General features: G+C 28.7%; 1 protein-coding gene across 1 annotated transcript in view; it reads left to right on the plus strand.

Moving 5' to 3' along the window:
- Positions 1 to 24,896, plus strand: part of LOC113383720 — a 60,561-nt gene that overhangs the window by 9,360 nt on the left and 26,305 nt on the right. Inside the window, exons 4-11 of the mRNA XM_026621969.1 lie at positions 1,767 to 1,850; positions 3,386 to 3,573; positions 3,988 to 4,088; positions 7,505 to 7,699; positions 9,902 to 9,966; positions 17,489 to 17,673; positions 21,565 to 21,770; positions 24,053 to 24,096. Of these exons, the coding sequence (XP_026477754.1) occupies positions 1,767 to 1,850; positions 3,386 to 3,573; positions 3,988 to 4,088; positions 7,505 to 7,699; positions 9,902 to 9,966; positions 17,489 to 17,673; positions 21,565 to 21,770; positions 24,053 to 24,096 (1,068 nt within the window). The remainder of the gene's footprint in view (positions 1 to 1,766; positions 1,851 to 3,385; positions 3,574 to 3,987; positions 4,089 to 7,504; positions 7,700 to 9,901; positions 9,967 to 17,488; positions 17,674 to 21,564; positions 21,771 to 24,052; positions 24,097 to 24,896) is intronic.

Consider the following 24,896-nt stretch of genomic DNA (forward strand, 5'->3'; position numbering starts at 1 on the left):
TATTGCCAGCAAAAAAGTAAAAAAAATACAACCAGTCAATGAACATATGTTAATTTTAATTACATGAAGTTCTTCAAACACAATTATTACATGATGAGTGAAATTGTGAAAACAATAATTCTTTAGGCGTTGTTCTACATAATACACTGTGTGAACGAATATTATAGAATTTATTAATCAGCAATTACTTCATTTCGCTAAGGAAGATCCAAGTCCTAAATGGTAATTGCTATGACAAACCGATCATTTCATATTTGAAGAATGACTTTAATTACATTATTGTTTTCAAATATTACAAATTTTTAATGCTATTATAAATATATAAATTATAATTTATTATTATATAAATATATATAATAATTAACACTAACAAAACAAAAAAAAACGCTAGTGATCTGTATAATATAATAATTGGCTTCATCAGGCTTTATTACCACCTTGTGCATTAGCAATTTATTATCTCGTAATAGTTTTATTTTGCGTTTTTAATCCAAGTATATTTATAGTCTATATGATTATATGATTCCCCTAGGAGCAGCCCAGATATTGTATAGAAATGTATTTCTGGACATTACACTTGTAGACGTTAAGTGAATAGATTCACTTTCATAAATTTTTATTTGTGAATTAGTAGTCCAGGTACAGCAAATATTGCTATTGTGGCAGTTTGTAATATACAAAAACGTCTGTTGAAATATTATACAGAAATAGGCTCAAAATCCTACCATGTAAAATTCAAGCTTCGAAAAGATGCAGAAGTTTTTGAGTTGACGCGGAATTGAATTGAATTTCTTATCAGCAAGATAGGATTCTATAATGTTGCCTTGCTCTCGTGGAAGTAAAGATCCAATCGAAATAACCTTTATGCCACACCTTAATAAAAACCTGGCTTACATCGCAGATAAAAATTTGCTTGGTTTCAAAGTGATTCAAAGAAGATGGAATTATTAGTGAAAGAAACGATTTTAATTATTTAATATATATTCTATTTTTTCGTATTTTTACAAGAATTTTGAAACTAAGAAACTTCCCTGATTTAACAACGAGAAAGTTATATAGAACTAACAAAAATTATATTTTCAAATTTTTCAATTTTTCAGTTTTCAAAAGAAACTATTTTGACTGTTCAATATATATTCCAATATTTTCGTATTTTCACAAAGATTTTGAAACTAAAAATCTTCCTTGATTTAACAACGAAAATTTAGATATAACTAAAAAAATTATATTCTCAAAATTTTTATAGAGTACGGCGCAAAGGTCCAATTTGACTTTGAGCAACTAATTATATCACAACAAATAACACATATCAAACAATCAAATATCTGACTATGCTTAGTAAAACTCCCGGCAATTATCATTGTAGAAATGTTTTTTTTTCAAGAATCTTACACCTTGTCTATTTTAAACCATAACAAATACAATAATATTTAATGAGTAGTTTCGATAATTTTCATAAAGTTTTGTAAATGGTTTAAGACAATGCAGCTATTTGATAATTTATACTACTACCAAGGTTCGTTTTAAAAGATCTATTTATCGATACATTTCGTAAATCACATCTTTTAAAAATAACGGACATGTTATTGGAACACCGGTAATAAATATTTAATACTCGATAAAATGTCAAACAAAATCTTGACAACCCTTGTATATGTGAATGTTATTTATATGTGGCATAATACATGGGAAACGAGCTTAAGTTACTAAATCATTATAAATATGCAAAAAAATATTATTTTGAAATATTTTTGTAAATATTTCAGTCACGAGTTGCAAACATGCGATTGGCCTAGGAATGTGGGTTGCGAAAGTGCGAATGCTGAGGTCATAGATACCACAACGCAGAGGTAATATTCATAATAATATTTTTGGCAATGATTTTATTGGTAATCTTATAAAAATCATAAAAAATTATTTCATGCATTGGATCAAGTTTCTTATATATTTCTTCATAATAGTAATAAAGCATTGTGTGTTTGCTTTGCATAATGCTAACTTTATTTTCCCATCGCTCCATTCCTTATCATTTGTTTTAGAAAATTGTACTATTCTATGTTTTTTACTAATTTTTTAAAGTTTAAATATTAATTAAAAATGAACAAAAGTTGTTTCAAAGGTGAAAGAGAAATTTGTGACCATATTTTTTCATATGTTACAATTCGTATCGATGTCAAATTACAAATTTTTTGAATAAGGCAATGTGAATAATACACTTTCTAACATATAATATCTCAATTTGCCAGACAAACACTAGATTCTCCAAAGTCAGAGCAACGTTTTAGACAGCACAAAATATCAATAGTTTATTTTATAGAAAATAATAAATGGAAAAGTTACATTTTCTATATATTTTTTATGATTTATTAGGCTTCATAAGAAAATTATGTCCTATTGAAATGGGCAAAATAAAACATCAACTTTTACCTATTTTGCAATATCATACTAATAATTTAAATTAGTGACAGATTAAAACTTAAAATCTTATATAAATTATTAAAAAGCATGGGATACTGGGTACGGTTGTGCCAGGTAACGGTAATGACAGTCGTCATAACAGATAAACTATATTGATTTTAAGCTAGGGTCTAAAAGGAAAAAGAGTATGTTTGTTCGAACAAGTTTATATTATTGTATTGAGTCAGCGCCCTCCATTAACATGATCTGTTAATCGAATTGCCTTCAAAGAGCCAAAAGAAAATTTGTTTGTTCGATTTCTTTTGTCAATAACTGTATACAAATAGATCACTTGCTTTTTGGCTATAAGTCGAAAATTAGTAGTTAATTACCAACAATTCGTTTTTTTATGAGATATGTGTTGTGACATGTATTTCTTGTGCCTTTGTGTGAAATTTAAACAAATAAGGAAAAATATAGCTTAACTAAGACAAAATGCAAAAAGAAAGGGAAAGAAAAATTCAATTTAACGATTCATTGCTCAAAAAAAGTTTTGTTATTTATTGTTATATTATATTATTAAGCATTGTTGAGACGATTATGTTGTTTTGTGTTACATATTTTTAAAAATGATAGTTGTTATAAACCATTTTGGTGTTTAGAGCTATCGATTTTTAAACTATTTTTATCCTGTCACAATCGTTCCTTGGATGTGTACGGTGTGACACTTGCCCTTTCGTGTATAATTTGATTTTATGACTAATCCATCGTATTTAAAAACAGTATTTCAGTATTTCTACGTAGTCTAATGATCAAATTATCATTTAATTTACTTTACTCCCAGCTGACTTGAAATTAACAGAATATTATTGCTGATAAAAAAGAGGCACCACTGTACCCAGGGTCTCATATACATGGCTTCAAATACTAATTTAATTTTTTGATACCGTATTACCATTATTATTGTTAAATTTTTTATTATTACTAGGCAATCCAGTCAACAACAAAACAATAACATACAACAATTGTCTCGGGTAAGATTTGGAACTCAGCAAAATTATAATAACAATCAGCAATCTCAAATAATAGTAAACAACAATCAACAAAATCAACAATTTATTGCTGACCAACAAGATGTGAGCAGACCAAATCCTCTGTTAGTCAATAATGGCGATTGTAAGTATTGAATTTAAAAACATCATGTTAAACCTTTTCGCTACTAAAGCCGTCAATGAAAGACATCCACTCGACTAGCTTTGTATGTCGTCCATAAACGAGATGTTCTGTGTCGTTCTTTGCTTAAAGATTTACGACTTTTAGTTAAAATATTGTAATTCTAATTTTTAACTTCCCGAAGGAGAAGTTTATGTTTATTGTAATTTTTAATTTATTAGAAGAGTAATTTTCAATGGCTGACTTTATTATAAATATTTATATATGCTCTTACATTTTTACAAGAAAGTATCATTGAATTTTGTTTTCTGTATAATAACCAACAAAAAACTGGTTGCATATAGAATAAAAAAATAAAATATAAATTAATTAATACCTTTCAAGACAAAAATATAAATCCTTCCACATTTTCCTCAGATGTATCAAATAGTGGTGTAAACCTAAGACTGTCACCAAAACCAGTAGTAACATCACGAGGTGAACCCAGAAGGTTGGCAATCCAGGAGAGCTTAGCAAAGGTAAAATAAATCGAATATTACAAATATTTTGCAAATGCTGCAAATAATAAATCTAATAACATGACATCTAGTGCATCATATATAAGTAATCAACATATAATCATGTCATAAAACATAAAATGATTTATACTGATATTACCTAGAACCATATCAATAATAGTAATATATGTTACATATATAATTAGAATTGAAGTATAAATTATTTGATTTTATTAATATTGTTGAATACATTTGACGCTTAACGTGCGCTGCAAAAACTAATTCATTTAGAAAGCTCTCTGATGTAATGAAGTTAAGAAATTAATAAGCAATTTCAATAATTGAATGTAAATAATTTTAATTAATATTTTTTTTAAAATAATATTTGTTAAATACAATATTGAAGATTATTAAGTTTTTGCTACTTATGATCATAAATAATGTAATTTTATTGTACTCTGAGCTCGAAAATCCAATTCAGAAGTATTATATTATAATTATAATATTTATTATGTTGCAGAATAACTGGCATCATTATTTTTATATATCAGTTCTTTCACAGCATTATAAATATAAACAAACTAGATTAATACCTTTTTTGTTTTGTTATATTTGATATTTTAATATTTATGAATATTAGGTGTTGTTTCGATCTTATAATTAAATCCTAATGGTTTTCTTGAAAATATGTATGTACGGGGTGTCCCAGAACTCAATGACAAATCGAAATGGGGTAATAGAAAATAGATAGTGACATCATGAATAATAATAAAAAAATATCCCTATTAAATAGGAAATGTTTATATTAAATATCTATTCACATCTCCAGATATAAAGATGTTTACGTAAGTAGATTAATATTTTATATAGGTGAATTACGGACAAAGTGGCATGGTCTTTTTTTTTAAATGATATTTATTTATTTAATGGTATTATAATCAGTTTCAATTGTTTTTACACATCTTTGGTTCGTAGACTACCAGTAACTATCAGACTACAAGTTTTACCAAAACCCATTTTGTCTATACTATACGGTAAGAAGCCTTGCAATAAATCTTTTTACTGGTGGATACTTTGATCTGTTTTTAGAAGTAGGTAGAGTAAAAGTTAAAACACGATTACCTTTCAATTATGGTTTCAATTTTCTTTTTTCTTGGTCTCTAATAAACTACACTATAAAGCTAGTGAATTAGTACTATATTATTGTATAGGTATACCATTTGTCCGTTGTATAAGTATGTCATTTTATCTGAAAATGAAAAAAAATAAAATAATCAAAATACCATCAAGCACCTGATAATTGCAATGCAATGATCGAAAGTACTAGCATAAGTTCATTGATTTTAATAGAAATAATTACAAATAACAATAAAGAAAGCCTCAAAAAAAGTTGAGGGAAAGCACCTTCAAAATGAACTTGTGAAGTTTTGAACTAAATACTGCCACATGACTGTGACTATCATAGATAAATAAACATAAATTAATGGTGACAACGACGCTCAATATCTGACAGGAATGTCATTATTGCTTTCGTCACTTTATACAGTTGCGGAATTTTTTTTAACACTAGCCAATTTTGAAATAACGCTCTTTTACTGCATTTGCACATCCCAGGGCAAGCATTTTTATGTTACCTGCCACAGTTCGCAAAGTATTAGCAAAAAACTGTTTAAAATTTCTACGTTCAAAATGTTTAAACGCCTATAAATATGAAAATTTTCGGGCTATGATTCTATGAATCAATAATTCGAGTTAGGGCCTATGATGTCTAGAAATATTCGTGTTTAGAATATGTATCAGTCGGTGTAAAAAAAATTATAATACCTCTCACCGTTCGCGAGATATTTGCTATAAACCATTTGCATAATAAAACTGTCTATATCTCCGATACTATTTAAACTACAATCGAAATGTCTTTGCAACAGCTTTCTTACGTCATAAGAAACCTACCCTTAAATATCAGTATGTCAAATTTTGTGAGAAAAATCGCGATCAAAAACGTGATGCATCATGCAGTTTTCAGTCTTTTTCCGATTTATTCGGCAAACTTTACGAAAAACGTTTAAAACGTTCAAACGCCTATAACTTTGAAAATTTTCGAGATAGGGCTATGGTGTGCCGGTGCAAAAAATTTCATGATACCTCTCACCGTTCGCTAGATATTCGCTAAAAACCATTTGCAACTGTTTGCATACTTCAAATGCGTATATTTGAAAACCTATTTGAACTACGATAGAAATATTTTTAGGGCAGCTTTCGAACGACATAAAGAACCTACCATATAAATATCAGCATTATTATAATCAAATTTTCCGACAAAAATAAAAAAGCGTATTGCATGATGCTATGTTTTTAGTAAAAAAAAAACAAGTTGGTATTGGTATTTTGCCTTCAGACAAGTTACATGAACTTCCCGATATGTATAAATAATCGACTTAATCAATAAAAAATAAATTAATTTATGAGTGATTAGATGTATTCCGAGTGGATTTATTACACATAATTGAAAACAAACAAACACGTTAACTCGAGTATTTTCTAAAAGCAAATTTTCGAAATCAATAATGTTTATAATTGAACCAGTATCCGTAGAACTTTATTGGTTTAGTATGATTGTTAAGATCAAGTATTCTATCGTTATACCAAGTAAATCGTCTAATTTAAATTTTAACAAACGTCAAAAAACTACTCATTTTCTCAAACTTTGATGAATTTTTAAAATTAAACTACTTGTCGTAACGTAATATTTCAGTTAGTTCTATAAGATCATGATATATATGGCCAAAAAAAGTTTCATAAAAATAAGTTTTAGATTTTCACCTAAAACTGATCAGTATCATTCCCAACTAACATTTTTCGAACAGTTTTTGATTTTTTAAAATCGATTCGGTAGTATGAGCTTAAATGTGGGCTAAATGTTTAGCACTTTTTTCCAAATTACAAAGAAACGGCTTAGCCAATCGCTGCACAAAACTGAGAAAAGATAATTCACATCAAAATACATCAAAGTTTTGAAATCGTTTTTGAGCAAACGTCGATGAAAGTTTTAATTTTGACAAACGTCAGAAAAACGATACTAACTTTTGCAAACTTTTAAAACGAATTAACGAATTAACGAATTTTTAAAATTAAACGAATTGTAATAGGGCCGTAATATTTTAGTATGATCTGTAAGACTATGGTATCTACCATTAAAAAATCATAAAAATCGTGGAAACAAAATTTAACACTTTATTACAAGAAAACGACCCGGCCGATCTTCACCAAAAACTAATCAGGTCGACTTCCAACCAATATATTTCAACCGGTTTTTTAATTTTCAAAATCGATTCAGAATTGCGGGCTAAAACGTGGACGAAATGTTTTTCACTTTTCTGCGATTTACAAAGAAACTGTTTGATATTATAATTTGATAATATTTTATTTCAATTGTTCAGCTCTACTCTGACGCAGAATCTGATGATCTGACAAATAATAGAAATCGTCACAACAACCATGATGATGACTCTGGTGACGATGATGATGATGAGCTCGATGACGTTATCCAGAGGGTGTACCGTGGGCAACCGTCAACAGTCGGTCAAGTACAACGCGACAGAGACGGCCTTGTTTTGCATACCAACGCATTGCCTGTGAGTTTATATAACTTTATTTAATATTTTATCATTCATATACGTAAATATTCTTCTGTTATTAACTTGTGTTTCTTTTTTTTTTATTATTATATTTTTAACAGCAATCAGAACCTTACGTCCTATGAGCTGTTGGGCTGAAACTTCTCCTTACTTCGTATTTTTAGATTGTAACCCAATGGTTAATTCATCCATATTTGATGATTTTTTTTATTAGAATTAATCCAATAGGGCTGACTTTTTTCATTGGTGCAGCAATGCCGGGCAAGGGCTATTTTTACTTGGAAACATATTGCTATCTATATTTCCAAGTGAAAATCGTTGTCACTGCTGCCTGACAACAGGCTGCTCGAAGTGGGTATCGAACCCGGGACCTCTGAAACAAGTCCCGTCGCTCTCAACCGCCTATCTAAGGGCGAGCTCAAACTTGTGTTTCATAAAACTTTTTTTTCAAAATTTTTTAGATTAAGTAATTATAATTGAACTAAACATATGAATCATAGATTATTAACATAAAATATATAACAATATTTATAGTTATAGTTAGGGTATAATACCTTAGAGTAATAAACTCGTATATTTTAATTGCATACTGTAGGTTATTCAACATATTCAATGAAACACAAACGTATGAGTATTTGCAATTTATATGTAGTGTAGCTAAAAAATTTTGCTACAATGAAACAATTAAATTATTTTGTATTTACATTTTACTTTAAATTTTATTTAATTAATTTAATTTATCTATGATATTGAATTGTTTATACAAGGCATCCGGATTTTATTCTATTTTTATCATGTTTATTACTCCGAAAAGTTTATTAAGAAAAATAGAGTGAGATTTAGAAAAGTAAAAAATATACTATATATATCATTTACAAAACAATCATAATATTTTTAAGAACTTGAGGTGAGAAAGTTAACAATTCACATTTTTTTTTCAATATGATTTAATCTAAGACTAGTTCTGCATGGCATTGTGCCTCAAGACAAATTGCTAGAACTTTCCGTATCTCATATACCGTATTTGAAAACGCATTTACCATATTTAAAAACTTTAAAATTTAGTGAAAAGTAGCTGTTTCAGATACGAAGTACGGACGCGCGTAAGTGCCGCGTTGCAGTCTAACCGTTAAACAATATTAATCTTGGTAGAAAACCCATAGAAATGTGATCAAAATTTGCACCTTTCATTAAAATCTCTATAAAATATCCGTGTAAATGTTTAATAATCATTTATGACTGCCAAATCAGTTCTTCGTACAGGCAATACAAATGAAAGGCTTTTTGAATCATTCAAATCAGACGCTTCATTCTTTCAAAAACCGCAATGATTTTTTTTTTCATTTTTAGCGCAAATTTTCAAAACGGCTAACCTAATCAGCATGTTTCCCCTTTGAATCGAAATCGAGTCTTTTTTGAACCATTCTAATCGGATGATCCATTGTCTCGAAATCGTCGATAAAAATTGTATCCGCACATACATACATACATTCATTCATTTTTGCTTTCATCTGTTCAAGGTATGCCAAATTGTACAAATATCCTTACACGTAAAGATGTGCAAAAATTTTCATTTTCGATTGTTGTGCGATTATTAATCCTTTCCACTCGCGAATTTATATGAAAATTCATTGGATTAGATTTGGATTGGATTTATATGAATCTGAGTCGAAAGGGTTAAACTTACCCCAAGAGAAATTAATAACTTGTAATGCTTGGCATCGTGCTTTAAGGCAAATTTTTGGAACTTTCCGTACCGTAATGAAATAATCGAGAAATTTTAAATGTTTTTAGGCTGAATTAAAATTCGAATCATTTTTGATATATATAAAAAGTTTGAAAATTAGAAGAATTTGAATTTTTGAAATTGAATAATAGATTTTAGTATTCTGAAACTTTCAAAGTCACAGTGCATCAACATATATGGTTACATTGCATCATACAAAAACGTCATATATAATTACGTGGCAAATGCTAAAAACTACTAGATTATTACTACTAGTTAATTGATATAATTTTAGTATTTAATTCGTTTCAATTAATTTGTTAATTAATAACGATTATTTCTAGCTTAATCTATGTTCATATTAGATGCGTGTATTTTATAATAAATTTTAAGTAATGATTACACAATATAAAATGAAATTAGTTATATATATATATATATATATATATATATATATATATTTTGAATTTCAGACCCAAGGTAAAATTGGATCGTTCTCCTTTGGTACTCAGGTTCAGCAACCAATTCAGCAATATAGGTAAGTCATTTTTAGTTTAATCTTTGATTTATACACTTTTAAAGTACCCTAAAATTTAAAATTTATAAATGTTTACAATTCAATCGATTCATGAGATGTGAAGTTACAACTAAAACTAATCTTCACGCATTTTGAAGGCCGGGAAAATCCTTAACTAGCATTTATTTTTATAATTGATATGTCAAACTTTTTAAAAAGAATAATGTTTCGGCGTTCTCTATGTGTAGAGATCACATAATTTTCTTAATTTATTTTATTTTTTAAGCAGTGAGTGGTATCACCTTTTTTCTAATAAATTGTATTAGCATGCCATCGTGATTTTATGATATTTTAATATACATATCACATTCAAATATTGATTGCATTTATACATTCTAAAACTAATTTTGAATGAAATATTATCATAAGTTTCATAGGTTAATAAATTATAATTTTTCTGAAAGCAAATATCTCACCGAAGCATTTTTTCGTTGTAAATTAGGACTACTGTAAATATTTTTTCAATATTGCTTGTAAAATAGTTTCTGGCTCGACGTTGTATTATTATTATTAGTTTAGATATGGGTGTTTTTGATATTGCATTTCTATTCAAAAAATACTATTTTGAAATTCTTTCCTTTGTAATCAATGGTTGGGTCTGGGAATAACATTGCAAAATTAATATTGCAAAGCAACAAAACGTTTGGCAATAAATATATAAAGTCTTTCACAGAAGTTAATCAGAATGGGCATTATCTGTATTAGCTAGAGTTTCTTAATTTCTACATTAATATTCGAGAAAGATGTAGTTGTTGCGCTTATGGGAAATTAAGCTATAATAAATTTTCCAAATTCATTTCTTTATTTAACACCTGTTCGTCAATTTCATCACTTTTACTAAAACTAGACATATGTCTGTATATTTGTGTATTGAAAATAAATCAATATATTTATATACACATATACTGTTTATTTTAATTTACTTCTTTTGCATGACTACACTTTATTTACTCAGACTTCTACTTAAAGCTTCTTACACTTTAGAGAATTGAACCCTATAATCCTGAAAAACAATAAAAATATATATATTAACATGGTAATATGTTTGTGTATATATTTGTTTGTACCTAAATTTCTGTCCTAATGCCTTTACCAAATTTGTATACCTACTGTAGAAAAATATATACTGTTCAATGGTGTCTATTCAGGCCATCCTTCTCTAGAAAAACTCCCAAATATCGCACAAATACTCCAAAATTAAACCGTGTTAAACTTCCTCCATAAAATCTTTCCCATTTTTGAAGCAGTCAACCAGAAGAGGAGCTGAGTGAGAATAGACTGTCACGAAAGAAGAGGGATAAATACTCAACTTCTAAAATTGACGATGACTTCGAAAAATGGTCTTCGAATCGCAAGAAAAGATCAGTTGTTTTATATCAATTGGAAAACAATGATTCTACTACTGGTATTCTAGCAAGTAGTGAAACTGAATTAGCTGAAACAACCGAAGAAAGCACCCGCAAGCACTTTTCAATAAACAACGAAGAAATGAAAATAGGAGAATACGGATCAAAAATTGATGAGGACGTAAAATTTTATGGTATGATACGAGGCAATCTGGAAAAGAATATTGACGATGATATATCAAAATTGGCAACAACAGAAAGCTCTGCAAAACATGCGTCCGACATTATCCAGATTTCTCATGACAAAATAGCAGAAATCGTAAACTTTCAGGACAAAATTGATAGAATTGATAATGATACCGAAAAAGAATTTACAAGGAAAACAAGACAAGTACATCCTTTGCCTATAACTGATAAAGTTCCAAACGTGCCATGGCTTGCAGAAGCTCTAATACAGCAAATTGACGCTAAAAATGCTCGCAATGCATTTGATAATTTAAAAACAAGAAATGGCCAAATAAAGTCTTCTCAGCCACCAGTATTTAGATCAAGAGACCACCGAATATATTTAGAACAAATTGATAACCAAGAGCCAGCATATAGAGCATATGTAAGCACTAAATCTGAAAATTTACCAAAATATCAAAATAGTGATTCATTAAGCAATTACAAAAATCAACCAACGAAATTTCAAAATGAACCTTTACCGTTAAAAAATTATCAAGGCTACCAGACATCCCGTGATACAAATTCAGAAAATAAGCATTATTCTCCGCAAATTTTTAACACTGGTCAATCTGGATCTTTACATGATAAATATGATGTTTTTAAACCTAGCATTATAGAAACAGGTTTTAGACCAATTATTTATAAAAGCAATATTCAAAAACAACCTGAAATACCAAGGAGTAAAAATATTCCAGTATATGAAAGTGAAGTGCCCGAAGAAAATTATTCATACTTTGTTATTGGATCAGACTACGACCGCAATAAAAATCAGAAATTTTCAAACTATAGATTTATATTTACAACAGAACCGCCACCAATCACAAAAGTGCCACCTGTAAGTACTATATTAGAATATTTCAAGAACCCTCAGATTGGTGGTAATAAAAATCCATCATCTACAGAAAAATACTACACAGAAAAAGATAAAAACGGTGACAAAAATGTTGAAGTTCAACAATCTGTACTAAAATATCACTCAACTACAACTTTAAAACCAGTTGATAGTAGAAATTTATATTTTAATTCATTGGCAGATGTGCAGAATTTTACACAACCACAACAAAAGCCGGACCAACAAATAAGATACAATCAAGCACCAAGCTATCCAAATTACAATTTAGACAATCTAAACACAAAATTGGTTCAACCAAAAATAATATTATTTCCTGTTTCCACCCCTTCGAGTGTGATAGTAGATCTGCCTTTTCAAAATTTCAAAAATGTCAACGTAAGTAACGTATTTTCAGATCCAGATTTTAGTTTTGATAAATTTATAGAAAATTTAAATGACAAACCCATAGACATTTATCAAAAAAAACCTGCTATAGAATTTAATAAAAGTACCCCAAGACCATTTGATATGAGACATGGTGATGTTGAAGTTTCCACTGAAAAAGTAAAAATTTCAGGCGCTAATCAATTTCTCGAATATATCAAAAACACAAGTGCTAAAAATTATAGTGATACCAAATCCAGTAATAATTCTAACAACTTTGATAATGATCAATATGAATATTATTATGATGATGATACGGACAGTCCGCCTACGACAGTGAAACCAATATTTGGAAATTTTAAAGTAAATAAAGAAAGACACCATAAGGAATTCCTTGCTCCAATCATAACATCTACAACACCCAGTACAGAAAATTTAAAATATCAAAGTAATGTTCATACTACTCCAAAATCTACTCTACTAAATAATTTAAATAAATTACAAGCTTATTCATATCAAGAAGTTCCTTCAAAGCCAAACTCAATTTCAACTACCAAGGCTACGTTAACATCCACATTTGTACCCAGTTATGTAACAAATGATAAATTTAATGATTTTGAAAATAAAGAACATAATTCGTCGCCATACCATATCAGTTTAACACCAGCAAAATCTACTAAAGGAGAACCAGTCGTTTCTATTACACCAAAATCTGCAACCGGTCATAGAATTCACAAACCACAACAACAGAATGTTACAGAAAATTTAGATGTTAAAATTGTCAACATACCACAAACAGTCCCAAAAATAAATACTGATAAGACAGAAGAGCTTTCTAGTTTGCCAAAGCTAAGTCCAGTTTTGAGCACAAATCCATACAAAGTTTATAATGAGGCTACAAAGCAAGCCATAGTTCCTGGATTCGATATAAATACACTGAAACAACTCAATATACACAGTGGATATACGAACAGACCAACAATACCATATGATGACTCCAGTAAATTCATTTCAAATCCGAATATCCAGTCAGGAGTTTCAAAGATTTTAAACACTGATACGAAAGTTACTCCAGGTTTATTCAGATTTACTAGTAATCCGGTAATTTATCGACCACGATATCAATCTTCACAAGTGCCCAAAAGTCCAACAATTTACCCAGAAATACCCATAACCACAGATACTCCAAATCGGGTTACAGAACAATATGCCATTACTAACTCTGACGTTTCAATGAATACGAATATACCTATACCACATACTGGGCCTGAAATAGTACTTATTGATATCCAAAAAACAACAGAAGCATCCACACACTACAACGCCAATAATGCTGGTAAAAATGTAAAACCAGATACTACTGATAATCCTACAACAGTATTCACTGAATCTCCAACAACGGATTTAGAAGAATATTATTATGATGACGAAGAAGAATTGCAAACAACCACTATTATTCCACCTCCATCTAATGATAAATTTAAAATAAGAAAGCCCGAAATTAGTATCGAAACACCAAAGTATACAGCAAATGAATTTCCTACAATTGCTAATCAGACATTTACAAATCCAATAAGTGTTGTTTCTGCTTCAATAGAAGAAGATTCAGATACCAAAGTTTCTACAACAACTACAGTAAAACCAACTATCACAAGATTTACATCTACAATAAGACCTGTATACACCATAAAACCACGAAGATTTTCTGAAAGATGGAACAGGCCAAATTCGAAAACCAGAACAAAACCAGCAAGTCCTTCAAAACCAAGAACTAATATTTTGTATACCAGGAAAAATAGACCAGAAAATTACAGTCGCAACACGCATGCTGTCATTGGCGATAAAACTGCGGAAAAAAACATATTGATCCAAACTCCAATTCTTATTTCACATGAGAACGACCAAAACCAAACAGTAGAAAAAGATAAAAAACATGAACCAAAATATTTTGACCAACATGGACCAACGCAGGCGACTAGACAGACCAATGACAATATTGACGAATTGACGAACAGGTATTAAAAATCGAATAATAAATTAACATCTTTAACAAAATAATCATTAATTATTTTAATTAATCAGTTTTTATAACATCATCAGTAACAATTAATAATACGTTTTTATATACTAATAAAAATACAGGGTCATTCCTGGTGGGCGTTACAAACATTTGTGAAATCGTATTGGGGGCTCAACGATTTAGCATCTACATTGTTAAATTATGCGTTTAAATATTTGGTTCAAACTTAAAATAAAATAAAAAACTAAATAAAAAGTGATGTTTGTGTTTCGTTTAAAGAACTTTATGTTATCATTCTTTGACATGATATTACATTTGATCTTCATTATGACACATAAATCATATTGAGTAGTCTCAAATATTATCTTTAAAATTTTTTCTTTATAACTATCGAAGAAAATAATGTAATTTCATAGTAGGGTATACATTACATTAATGGTCCAAAATGTAATTCATTTACTGTGCATTCAGGCGTTTTATACATAAACTACAACGTCACTCATATGTTATGAAGCTGAGTCAGAAAGACACTGTTATCTAAGAACGTTTTTTGACATTTGTGCGGTGCCTAGATTAGGCCTTTTATCTGACAACCTGAGAAAAACGCCTGTTTACACAGCGAGCACATGGCTTTTGTCAATAGTTAATGTAATGGAAAGTTTTTCATAACATAGTCTTGCCATAAGATTGGTCTGTTGTGCGGCAAGATCGGTCCATAAGTATACGTTAATATTACGATATACCAACTCTTATCAGATTACTTAATTAGATCAGCATTGTATAGCATAATTATGTAAAATTATATGATGTACTGAATAATAGTCGAATTGTTGGGCTCTTAATACTATAAATAGACTAGACTAGAATATATGAAGTCTAAAACACACAAGAATGACCCTGTTAGTATGAATGCATTTAGTTTTCTTAATACATAAATGAAAAATTTATATATATTATATATATATTATATATATATATATATTATATATATTATATATATTATATATATATCCATTTGTGATTTTTTCAAATCAGTATTTTGTGAAAATATTGTTGTAATTTCAAGTTAATGTTTATAATACATAGTGCAGTGCATTACCATATCCTAATACCATGGATTATTAAAATTTTCCAATTTAACACTAAGATCAACTAATTGTAAGTACTATTTACTATTTTATTTTTTCTTTTCACTCCAATTCAATTATTTTAGTTTTTAATTTTATTTTTAGTTTCCACTGAATGAAGGCTAGGATTATAGCCGAAACGTATGGATTTAAAATAAATTTTTGAAAGAAATTCATGTTTTTTATTGATGTTATGACCGATTATTAGACCTTGTTAATATATATATATATATATATATATATATATATATATATGTTGGTCCTTAATATAGACATTTTCGAATTCCCTTGCTCCCAGGTGCTCAAATGCTTAATATTAAGAGCTAAAACTTTTAGAAAATTATTTTTATCAATTTGGAAGCATTTGAGCCCCTGGGAGCAAGGAAATTCGAAAATGTCCACATTAAGGACCACCATAATATATATATATATATATATATAGGTATATATGTATATATATATATATATATATATATATATATATATATATGTATATATGTATATATATATATATATATATATATGTGTATATATATATGGATAAATTCTTAGAAGGCACAATATCTAGTAAAGCAGTAAAGCAGGATATTTCAAAGATTTTAGTATACGTTTTCAGTATATATTCAATATGAGAGTCCAAATTTGCCTTGGATGCTTCGGCTGCTCTGTTTTCTTCAAAAATTACTTAAAAAGTTATTGCTGACAGTTATATATTTGTTTTTGAAAATTGCATATCTACTGATTTCATAGAATATTATAACAAAAAGTCAGGATTAATAAAGGTGTTTTAAAATCATTACAATCTCATTTTTTACTTGATGTTATGCCCTTTCAATATTGACACACAAAACAAAATCATTTAAAAAGTTTGATAAAATGTCTGTCTCATAATGCAAGAAAGGTCTCATTATCAGTTTTAATAAAATCATCACACAACTGATTTACAAACCAATTCGAAAAATTTGGTACATATTAGTCAAATTTTGCAAAACTTTTTTTTTATTTTTATTTCCTTAAATAACAACTAAGATACAGTTTAATCTTATTTGCTGTTTTTAAAAATGAATGAAAGAATAATTTAAATTTGAAGAAGTTTTGCAAAGCTATAATAATATAAATATTTTGCGCATTTTACAAAAATATCTTTGAATTTTTTTAAACGCGAATTTTCTAAGTATAGATCGCGAATTTTATGGAATATATTTATGACAGAAATTGCTGTCAATTCGCTATGTAGAGATATTCATTAAGAATGTAGGTTTTCCAGAGGACCTTTTAAATATCAGTATCGCGAACATATTTATGTAAATACTTTATGCGAACAAAAACTATAATAAATTTAAGTAAAATTTTAATAAGTAAATAAACGTTAATTAAATTAATTTAATATTTTATGATAATGAAAAAATATTTTATGTGTATCTGTACCTACTTATTTATGCACATGACGCGCTTACTAATATTGATATTATTAAGTTAAATAGTAGTTAAAAACAACAGAGCATGATTAGATCGGCAAAATTAACGTGTTTTATTTTGAAAACAGAGTTGAACAAAACCAATACAACACGGCTCAAGATTCTTCCAAAAGGACCCAAAATAATCAGAGAACGGTCACCTACAACAATAATAGAAATAATTCGACTAATTCAAGAAATTATGCGACGCCATTTGACCCATATTATTCTCTGTCAGTCTACGATGAAGATGTAGAAATATATAAAGATCAAGGTAAGTTAATATAAAATCTGACCGACTAATTGTTATAACTGTGTATTTTTCTAACAAAGAGGGAATTTGCTGAAACTTTGCATGGTGATAGAGTTGATAGTCGAATCAAACACTTTAAAATATTATATTCATATGAGAAGTGGTTAAATTTAAAAAAATTGATCAAGATTTTTAAAAAATATACCGTGCACAATACGTACGTGTCTCTATAGCTCAGTGAATTAAGCGCTCGCTTCTACTTTTTGCGCTCGAATTCATGAATAGAAAAATTAAATGATTGGGTTCAAATCTCGCCAGCGCATTCAAAATTCAAAAGTTTCAGTACATTTTAGCATACTTTATATAAAATTCGTGTATGAGTATATGTGTGTATGGGTGTAGTTGGTATGTTTTGATACAATTTTTTGTCCACTATTTCGAGAGGACCACGGATCAACTGATTTGATTCGTATTTAAAGGTTTATTAGTTTTTGGCAAAGATAGGTCCAGCCGTTTCGAAGATATGGCGCAAAAAGTCCAAAATATGCTAATTCAATTTTTGAGAGGAGTTCCGATCCGATGGCACGCGCGAATTTATTATTTGCATTTGTTTCATGGTCCGAAGAATTGATGAAATTTTTGGGAAGTCTAGCGGTTTCAGAAATCCAATATAAAAGTAAAAAAAAATCCATTCGGCGGACAAAAATGATCATTAGACATATGCATATCAAATTATCATATATTTTATAGAGATTTTAATAATAAGTATAAATTTTGTTTACTTTTCTATGCGTCTCGTATCAAGGTGTATCGGCGCCCACGCGCATCGATATTTCATTTCAACGCAGCTAACGTATCGCTTTGAAAAAAGTTTAAAATTTCGAAAATATTTCAAAGTATAAAAAATCAAATTTTTCAAAATGGTCAATTTAAAAATCCCAAAAATCGATTTTTCTCAGAGTTCAAAAAAAAATTAAATCTTTCCAGCAATTTGCACGATGCCACACACCGCTAGTTTATTTTTATATTTAAATATTAACTTATTTTATATATATTTTGCCAATAATTGATATATTTGAAACAAATTTATAAATACACTAGCTGACCTGGCAAACGTTGTTTTGCTAAGTAAGTATTTTCTAAACAATTTCTAGAGAGTGAAAAAAATTAATACTTTGATTTGATTGTGTAAGGATGTGTTGTTTGAATGCTATATACAATGAGGTATTATAAAAGGAATAAACCCCATTAGTTTGTCTATATTTTGTTAATATAGCAAAACTGGAAGTTTTATACACTTTCTATACAAAACATGGCATAATCCAATCCAAGTCTTTTTTGGTATTTCTACTTATATAATCATTACAAATCCCATTTAATTGAATGTTGATTGCGTTTCAAGTTTTTCAGATTTTTTTGGATTCTGTAATTTGTGTATAATTGTAAATAATACTACTGTGCTTATACAGAATTTTCAAATTTCTGCGAGGAAAGATAAAAAATGAATTAAGTATTTCTTCTTTGACCTGCTTTTTTAAAAGTTTCAAGTAACATTCTATGAATTAAAGTAAATTTAATATAAAGAATATATGTAGAGTAGGGCAAGGTATTAAGGTTCAATTTGACTTTGAGCAAATATAAATTATATTACGAAAATCAAACCAATTATATCACAACGAATAACACATTTCAAACAAACAATTATCTGACTACGTTCAGTAAAACTACCAGCTGCTTCATCATTGTAGAAATGTGCCTTTTTTGCTGTCTTTCAAAAATTTTTCATCTAGACCTTCTTACCCTATAGGCGGGGTAACTTGGAACGGACAGATGGCAAACAGGTTCAAAGTCTAATTTTAATTTTAAAGGTATTTTACAAAATAATTACATTTTTAACTAATGCTAAAAAACTACCAATGGAAGAAAATACTTTTATTATGGATTTTTAAAGATTACCGTTTATTTCCCGACCACAAAAATCTAGGTTATAGCTGGTTATATATCTTTTTCTCTCTATTTTCAAATATTATTATTAAATAATGTTTAACTTTAATGGTTTTTGACACACCAGTGGTGCACCTTTCTAACCCAGGACTTTCAAGACTAAGACTGGCCAAATCCGTACAGCCATTTTTAGGTTTTACCATACTTAACATTTGATCGAGCTCCATTTTCATATATAAGAAGAATATATAGCATACGTATTTGCTTTGGGTTAACAACAGTTGAAAATTCGAATATATTACAAATTCAGCGTATTTGCTTTTTCATCTCTTTATTTGATAACAATTATATATTTTACACTGAATGATTCTTTGCACTTGTCAAAAAAATAAACGTCAATTGAAAACTCATATTGCTTTTTTGGCGGACATGTACAATTTATGTTTATTAGATTCTCCTAAATTTTTCATATGTTTACTTTCAAATTTCTTGCTCCTTGTATTTCTTTTACTTTCAAGTTTTTCTCCTGATTGGTAAACATGATTTTTATTCATTTTATTTTTTGTTATTTTATTTACTCATTTTTTAACTTCCTGTAGGGTAAGTTATAGTAATCATAAAAAAATAGAAAATGAAAATTTTTATACATTTTTACGTTTCAAAGTTTCTGAATATTTCGGCATACTTTAGAAAAAATGGATGTATGCGTGTGTGTGTATGTGTGTGTGTTTATGTGTGTGTGTGTGTGTGTGTGCGGATACAAATTTTCGTCGACAATTTCGAGAACTGGCCGGTCTAACGGTTATGGACTCAATAATTTTTTTTTATAAAAATGTAATTTGACGGTAAAAATATACACTAGACATATGCACATAAAATTATCAGATATTTTATAGAGATTTTGATAATGTGTACACATTTTGTGTCAATTTTTTTGGGTTCCGTACCAATATAAAAAAATTTTGAAATTTATGTATATGGTTCAAACAAATGTCCTCGACATTTTTGACAGAATGGAATAACCGATTTGTATTATTGAACAAACATTCGGTACTCGATCGCAAGACGTTTTTGCAAAAACCGCATCCTGTAAAAATTGCCGTGCAGTTTTTGAGAGAACGGATTATCTGATTAGATTAATTCAAAAAAAATCGTAGTTTTGAAAATCTTCAAAAAAAAAAAATTTGAATTTTCAGAAAACCCAAATTTCTAAAATTTTCGTTATTTTGAAAAAAATATCTAAAAATTTGATAAACATCAAAATTTAAAAAAAAAAACGATTTCTTACAAAAATTTGAGAATATTTCGAAATTTTCAAAAAAAAATCGGGCATTTTCAAAAATGTCCAAATTCTCAAAAAATTTAAAAGAGAACGATTTTTTTTTAAATTCCAAAATTATAAAAAAAAATTAATTTAAAAAAAAATTAAAGAAATTTCTTTTAAGCATACACATGAGTTGTTTGTAGAATACGTTCGTCGCCCAATAATGAATTTACAGTATGTATTTATAATATATATATATATATATATATATATATATATTTATATATATATTATAAATATATCTTGATAGTTTTTTTGACGTTGAAACATTTTTAAGAGTAACTAGCACCCCATTCGTCGAAATAAAAAATGTAAAAAGTATTAAAACCTTTTATATATATATATATATATATATATATATATATATATATGTTATTTCTAAATAAAATATAAATGTTCTAACAATTTGTTAATAAAAAATAATTTAATGTAAGCATTTTTTATATGCGAAAAATATGTGAATCAGATGAAACGACTAAGCATAAATTTCAAAAAGCCTAGTTTTATTCAAGAATCTTTTCTATTGACTCTATTGCGGTAGTTCCGGCTAAAGTAGAAACAATTAAATAATATTTTACAATAATATTAGAATTAAATCCAATAAAATAAACGTATTTCATTACAAATTATATAAATAATTTCAGATTATTCTCCAAGACCAGCGGTTGTGCAACAAACATACAGAACACCAGCACCAAGCCAAAGCCTAAACATTCAATCTCATCATTCTTCAACAACATTGAAAAGTGTTAGCTACGACAACAGTGCCAATTCAAACTACAATATAAATACAAACAACCAAAAACCAAGTTATGATAATAGACAAGTTTACAAAAATGATTACGACGAGGTGAGTGCACTGTATTTTTCTATTTTTTGAGCGATCAGGATCAGAACTTAAGAGTCCTATAATCTGTTGTGATGATATGACTTAAGAACTACGTCAAAAATTGTATTGATAAAGCAATGCCAAACCAGGGCTAGTTTTAATCGAAAACATATTGCTATCTATATTTCACAGCGTCACCGATGTCACTACTGCTTGTTTTTAAGCTTCCCGAGACCGCCACTAGCTTTCAATTATAAAATAATATATATTTACCATCACCATCAACTGGAAGACTCATTTTTGATAAAGAATATAACACCCATTATCACCACTTTTTTTCTACTTAAATTCCTCTATCTAATAGTAATCAGAATTAAATATATACTTTGAGGTTTACATGAATTCTTTTTAAATAAAAATTTAATATCTAAGTATAATAAACTAATTAATAGCTGAATTAATAAATATTCTAGCTATCTGATAACTTCTTGACGTATAATTCAGAAGTATTATTTTACTGCTATACTTAAGACAGTTCACACAACGCTTGTTTTCTAGGCTGGATAGCTTGCTTGATTTTGTTGCTTAAGCCCGAATCACACGACGCTTGTTTTCTGGGCTGGATAGCATGCTTGATTTTGTCGTGCTAGATTTCATGATAGTTTTTCAAGCCGTTCAAATCACACGATGCGAGAAAGCTTGCTTGCTCTGAGTGATATTTGTTTTAGCTTGCTAGGTTTTTAAATGTGATAAACCACATGTCAAAATTATGCTTTCCTATTGGTTCGAACAAACGAATTCATCCACAAAAATAGCGAACGATCAAAGTCCTAATCACACGAGGCTTGTTTTGTTGCTTTTTGATCTGTTGGCTAGTATGCTGGTCGTCAAGTCGACAAAATGCAATCATGGAAAAGTTAGAACGTGCGCTATTTTTGTAGACGGAACCAATAGGGAGGCAGTATTTGGTCATGTGATTTATAATATTTGATAATCTAGCAAGCTAAAACAAATCTCAATCTAACATCTAGCAAGCCAGAACAAATCTCACTTAAAAATTAAGCATGCTAGGACAAATCATACTTGAAAATCAAGCATTTAATGTAGCCAGCTCATAAAACAAATGCCGTGTGATTCGGGCTTCATTCATTGGTCTATGATCCATCCACAAAAATAGCGCACGTTCTGATATCAAAATCTCGCTTGCTGGAAACAAATGGAGATCGATTACCCATCATTTTGCCTACTTGATAACGAGCATGCCAGCCAGCCGACCAAAAAAGCAAAGAAACAAGCGTCGTGTGAACAGGCCTTTAGACTTCAGGATAGTTTTTCGAGCCGTTCAAACCACACGATGCGAGAAAGCTTGCTTGCGCTGAGTGAGATTTGTTTTAGCTTGCCAGATTATCAAATATTATAAATCACATGTGAAAAATCTGCTTCCTCATTCGCTCGAACGAACGAATCCATCCACAAAAATAGCGCACATTTAAGGCCCTAATTACACGAGGCTTGTTTCATTGCTTTTTTGGTCTGCTGTCTAGTATGTTGGTCGTCAAATAGGTAAAATGTCATCATAGAAAAGTTATAACGTGCACTATTTTTGTAGATGGTTTTGCTCGTTCGAGCTTGTTCGGGAGACAGTATTTGGTCATGTAATTTGTAATATTTGATAAACTAGCAAGCTAAAATATCACACTCAAAAATCAAGCAAGCTAAAACAAATCACACTCAAGAATCAAGCGTGCTATGTAGCCAGCGTATAGACTTTGCACTACACATAATGGCCCGTCTCCATTGCACGAATCCGTACGGCGAATCTGTTCGCAATGTGCGCAGACTAAATTATTGCAAGCAAAAGCAAACCTCGCGCATGTCAAAAACAGGGTTCGCCGTGCGCGTTAGTGCAGTGGAAACGGGCCATAAAATGAATTATAAGGTCTATGAGCCAACCCAGAAAACAAATGTCATTTTGCCTACTTGATAACCAGCCAGCAATGAAACAAGCGTCGTGTGAACACGCTTTATTTCTAATTGCATGGGTTCAAAATATATACTCGTTGGTCATTTATTATTAATTTCATTGTTTTCTCATTATTTATTTGGTATTTTATTCTTTTTATTTCAATATTATGATAAAATCTATTTAGAGTCACCATCATAGACTTTATTAAATCTGTCAGATTTCATCAGTCAGCCATTTGATTTTACCAGAGTTTATTAGTAATAATTATTTATCACCTGCATGTTTAATTGAATATTATTTATAACCTATATGTTAAATAATTTATTATTACTTTCAGATTGATGACCAAAGTTACAGACAACCAATTAAAACTCAAACCAGGTAATATAATTATAATTTAATAGTACTTAACTAAAACACATTTCACATATTCATTTCAAAGTTTTTTTACATAATTTTTTTATTGATCTTTTCATATACGATACTCGTACATTACATAACCATACCAATATTGTCGCCCATAATCTAAGAAAGTTATCAATTTTAAAACGAATAATAATTTTCTGATAAATATTTTTTCAATATGAATGAATTAAATTATTATTCTAACACAGTAATAATTTAAAAATAAAAAATCTAATTTAAATAAATTACTATAACAGTAATTAATAATTTAATAAATAATGAAAGACAAAACCTTAAACTACGGACTATAAAATTTGTTTTTGTTAATTGAATTATTTTGATTTGGAAGTTTATAAAAATCTGCATAAATCAGTTTACAACATTTAACTAAAATATACGAACCTAATCATTTATGTATACATTTATATAATAAATAATTTATAAAAAATAACGCATAAAGCATTAAGTTTTATTATGCATTACATTATGCAGTGATGCTCATGAAATAATTATAGTATTTTTTTTTAATTAATAAAATAAAATTAAATTACATTTTCGTTAAGCATATTAAAATAAAAATTAATTAATGATTTCGTTATGATTACGATTATTGTTAATGTATTATTTACAAGTCGTTTATTCCTATTTTTCATCTTTACTACAATGGAGCTAGGGGCTGGTTGCAACAGTTTTATTTTAATTAATATATCTTGAGATCTACTGATTATATTTTTATGAATTAAACTTGAATAGATACTATAAAAATTCATCTGCCG

The sequence above is a fragment of the Ctenocephalides felis genome, unplaced genomic scaffold (assembly GCF_003426905.1).
Source record: "Ctenocephalides felis isolate EL2017-DRISC unplaced genomic scaffold, ASM342690v1 CF-g0.4_SCAFFOLD_03570, whole genome shotgun sequence".
In the NCBI taxonomy this organism is placed as follows: domain Eukaryota; kingdom Metazoa; phylum Arthropoda; class Insecta; order Siphonaptera; family Pulicidae; genus Ctenocephalides; species Ctenocephalides felis.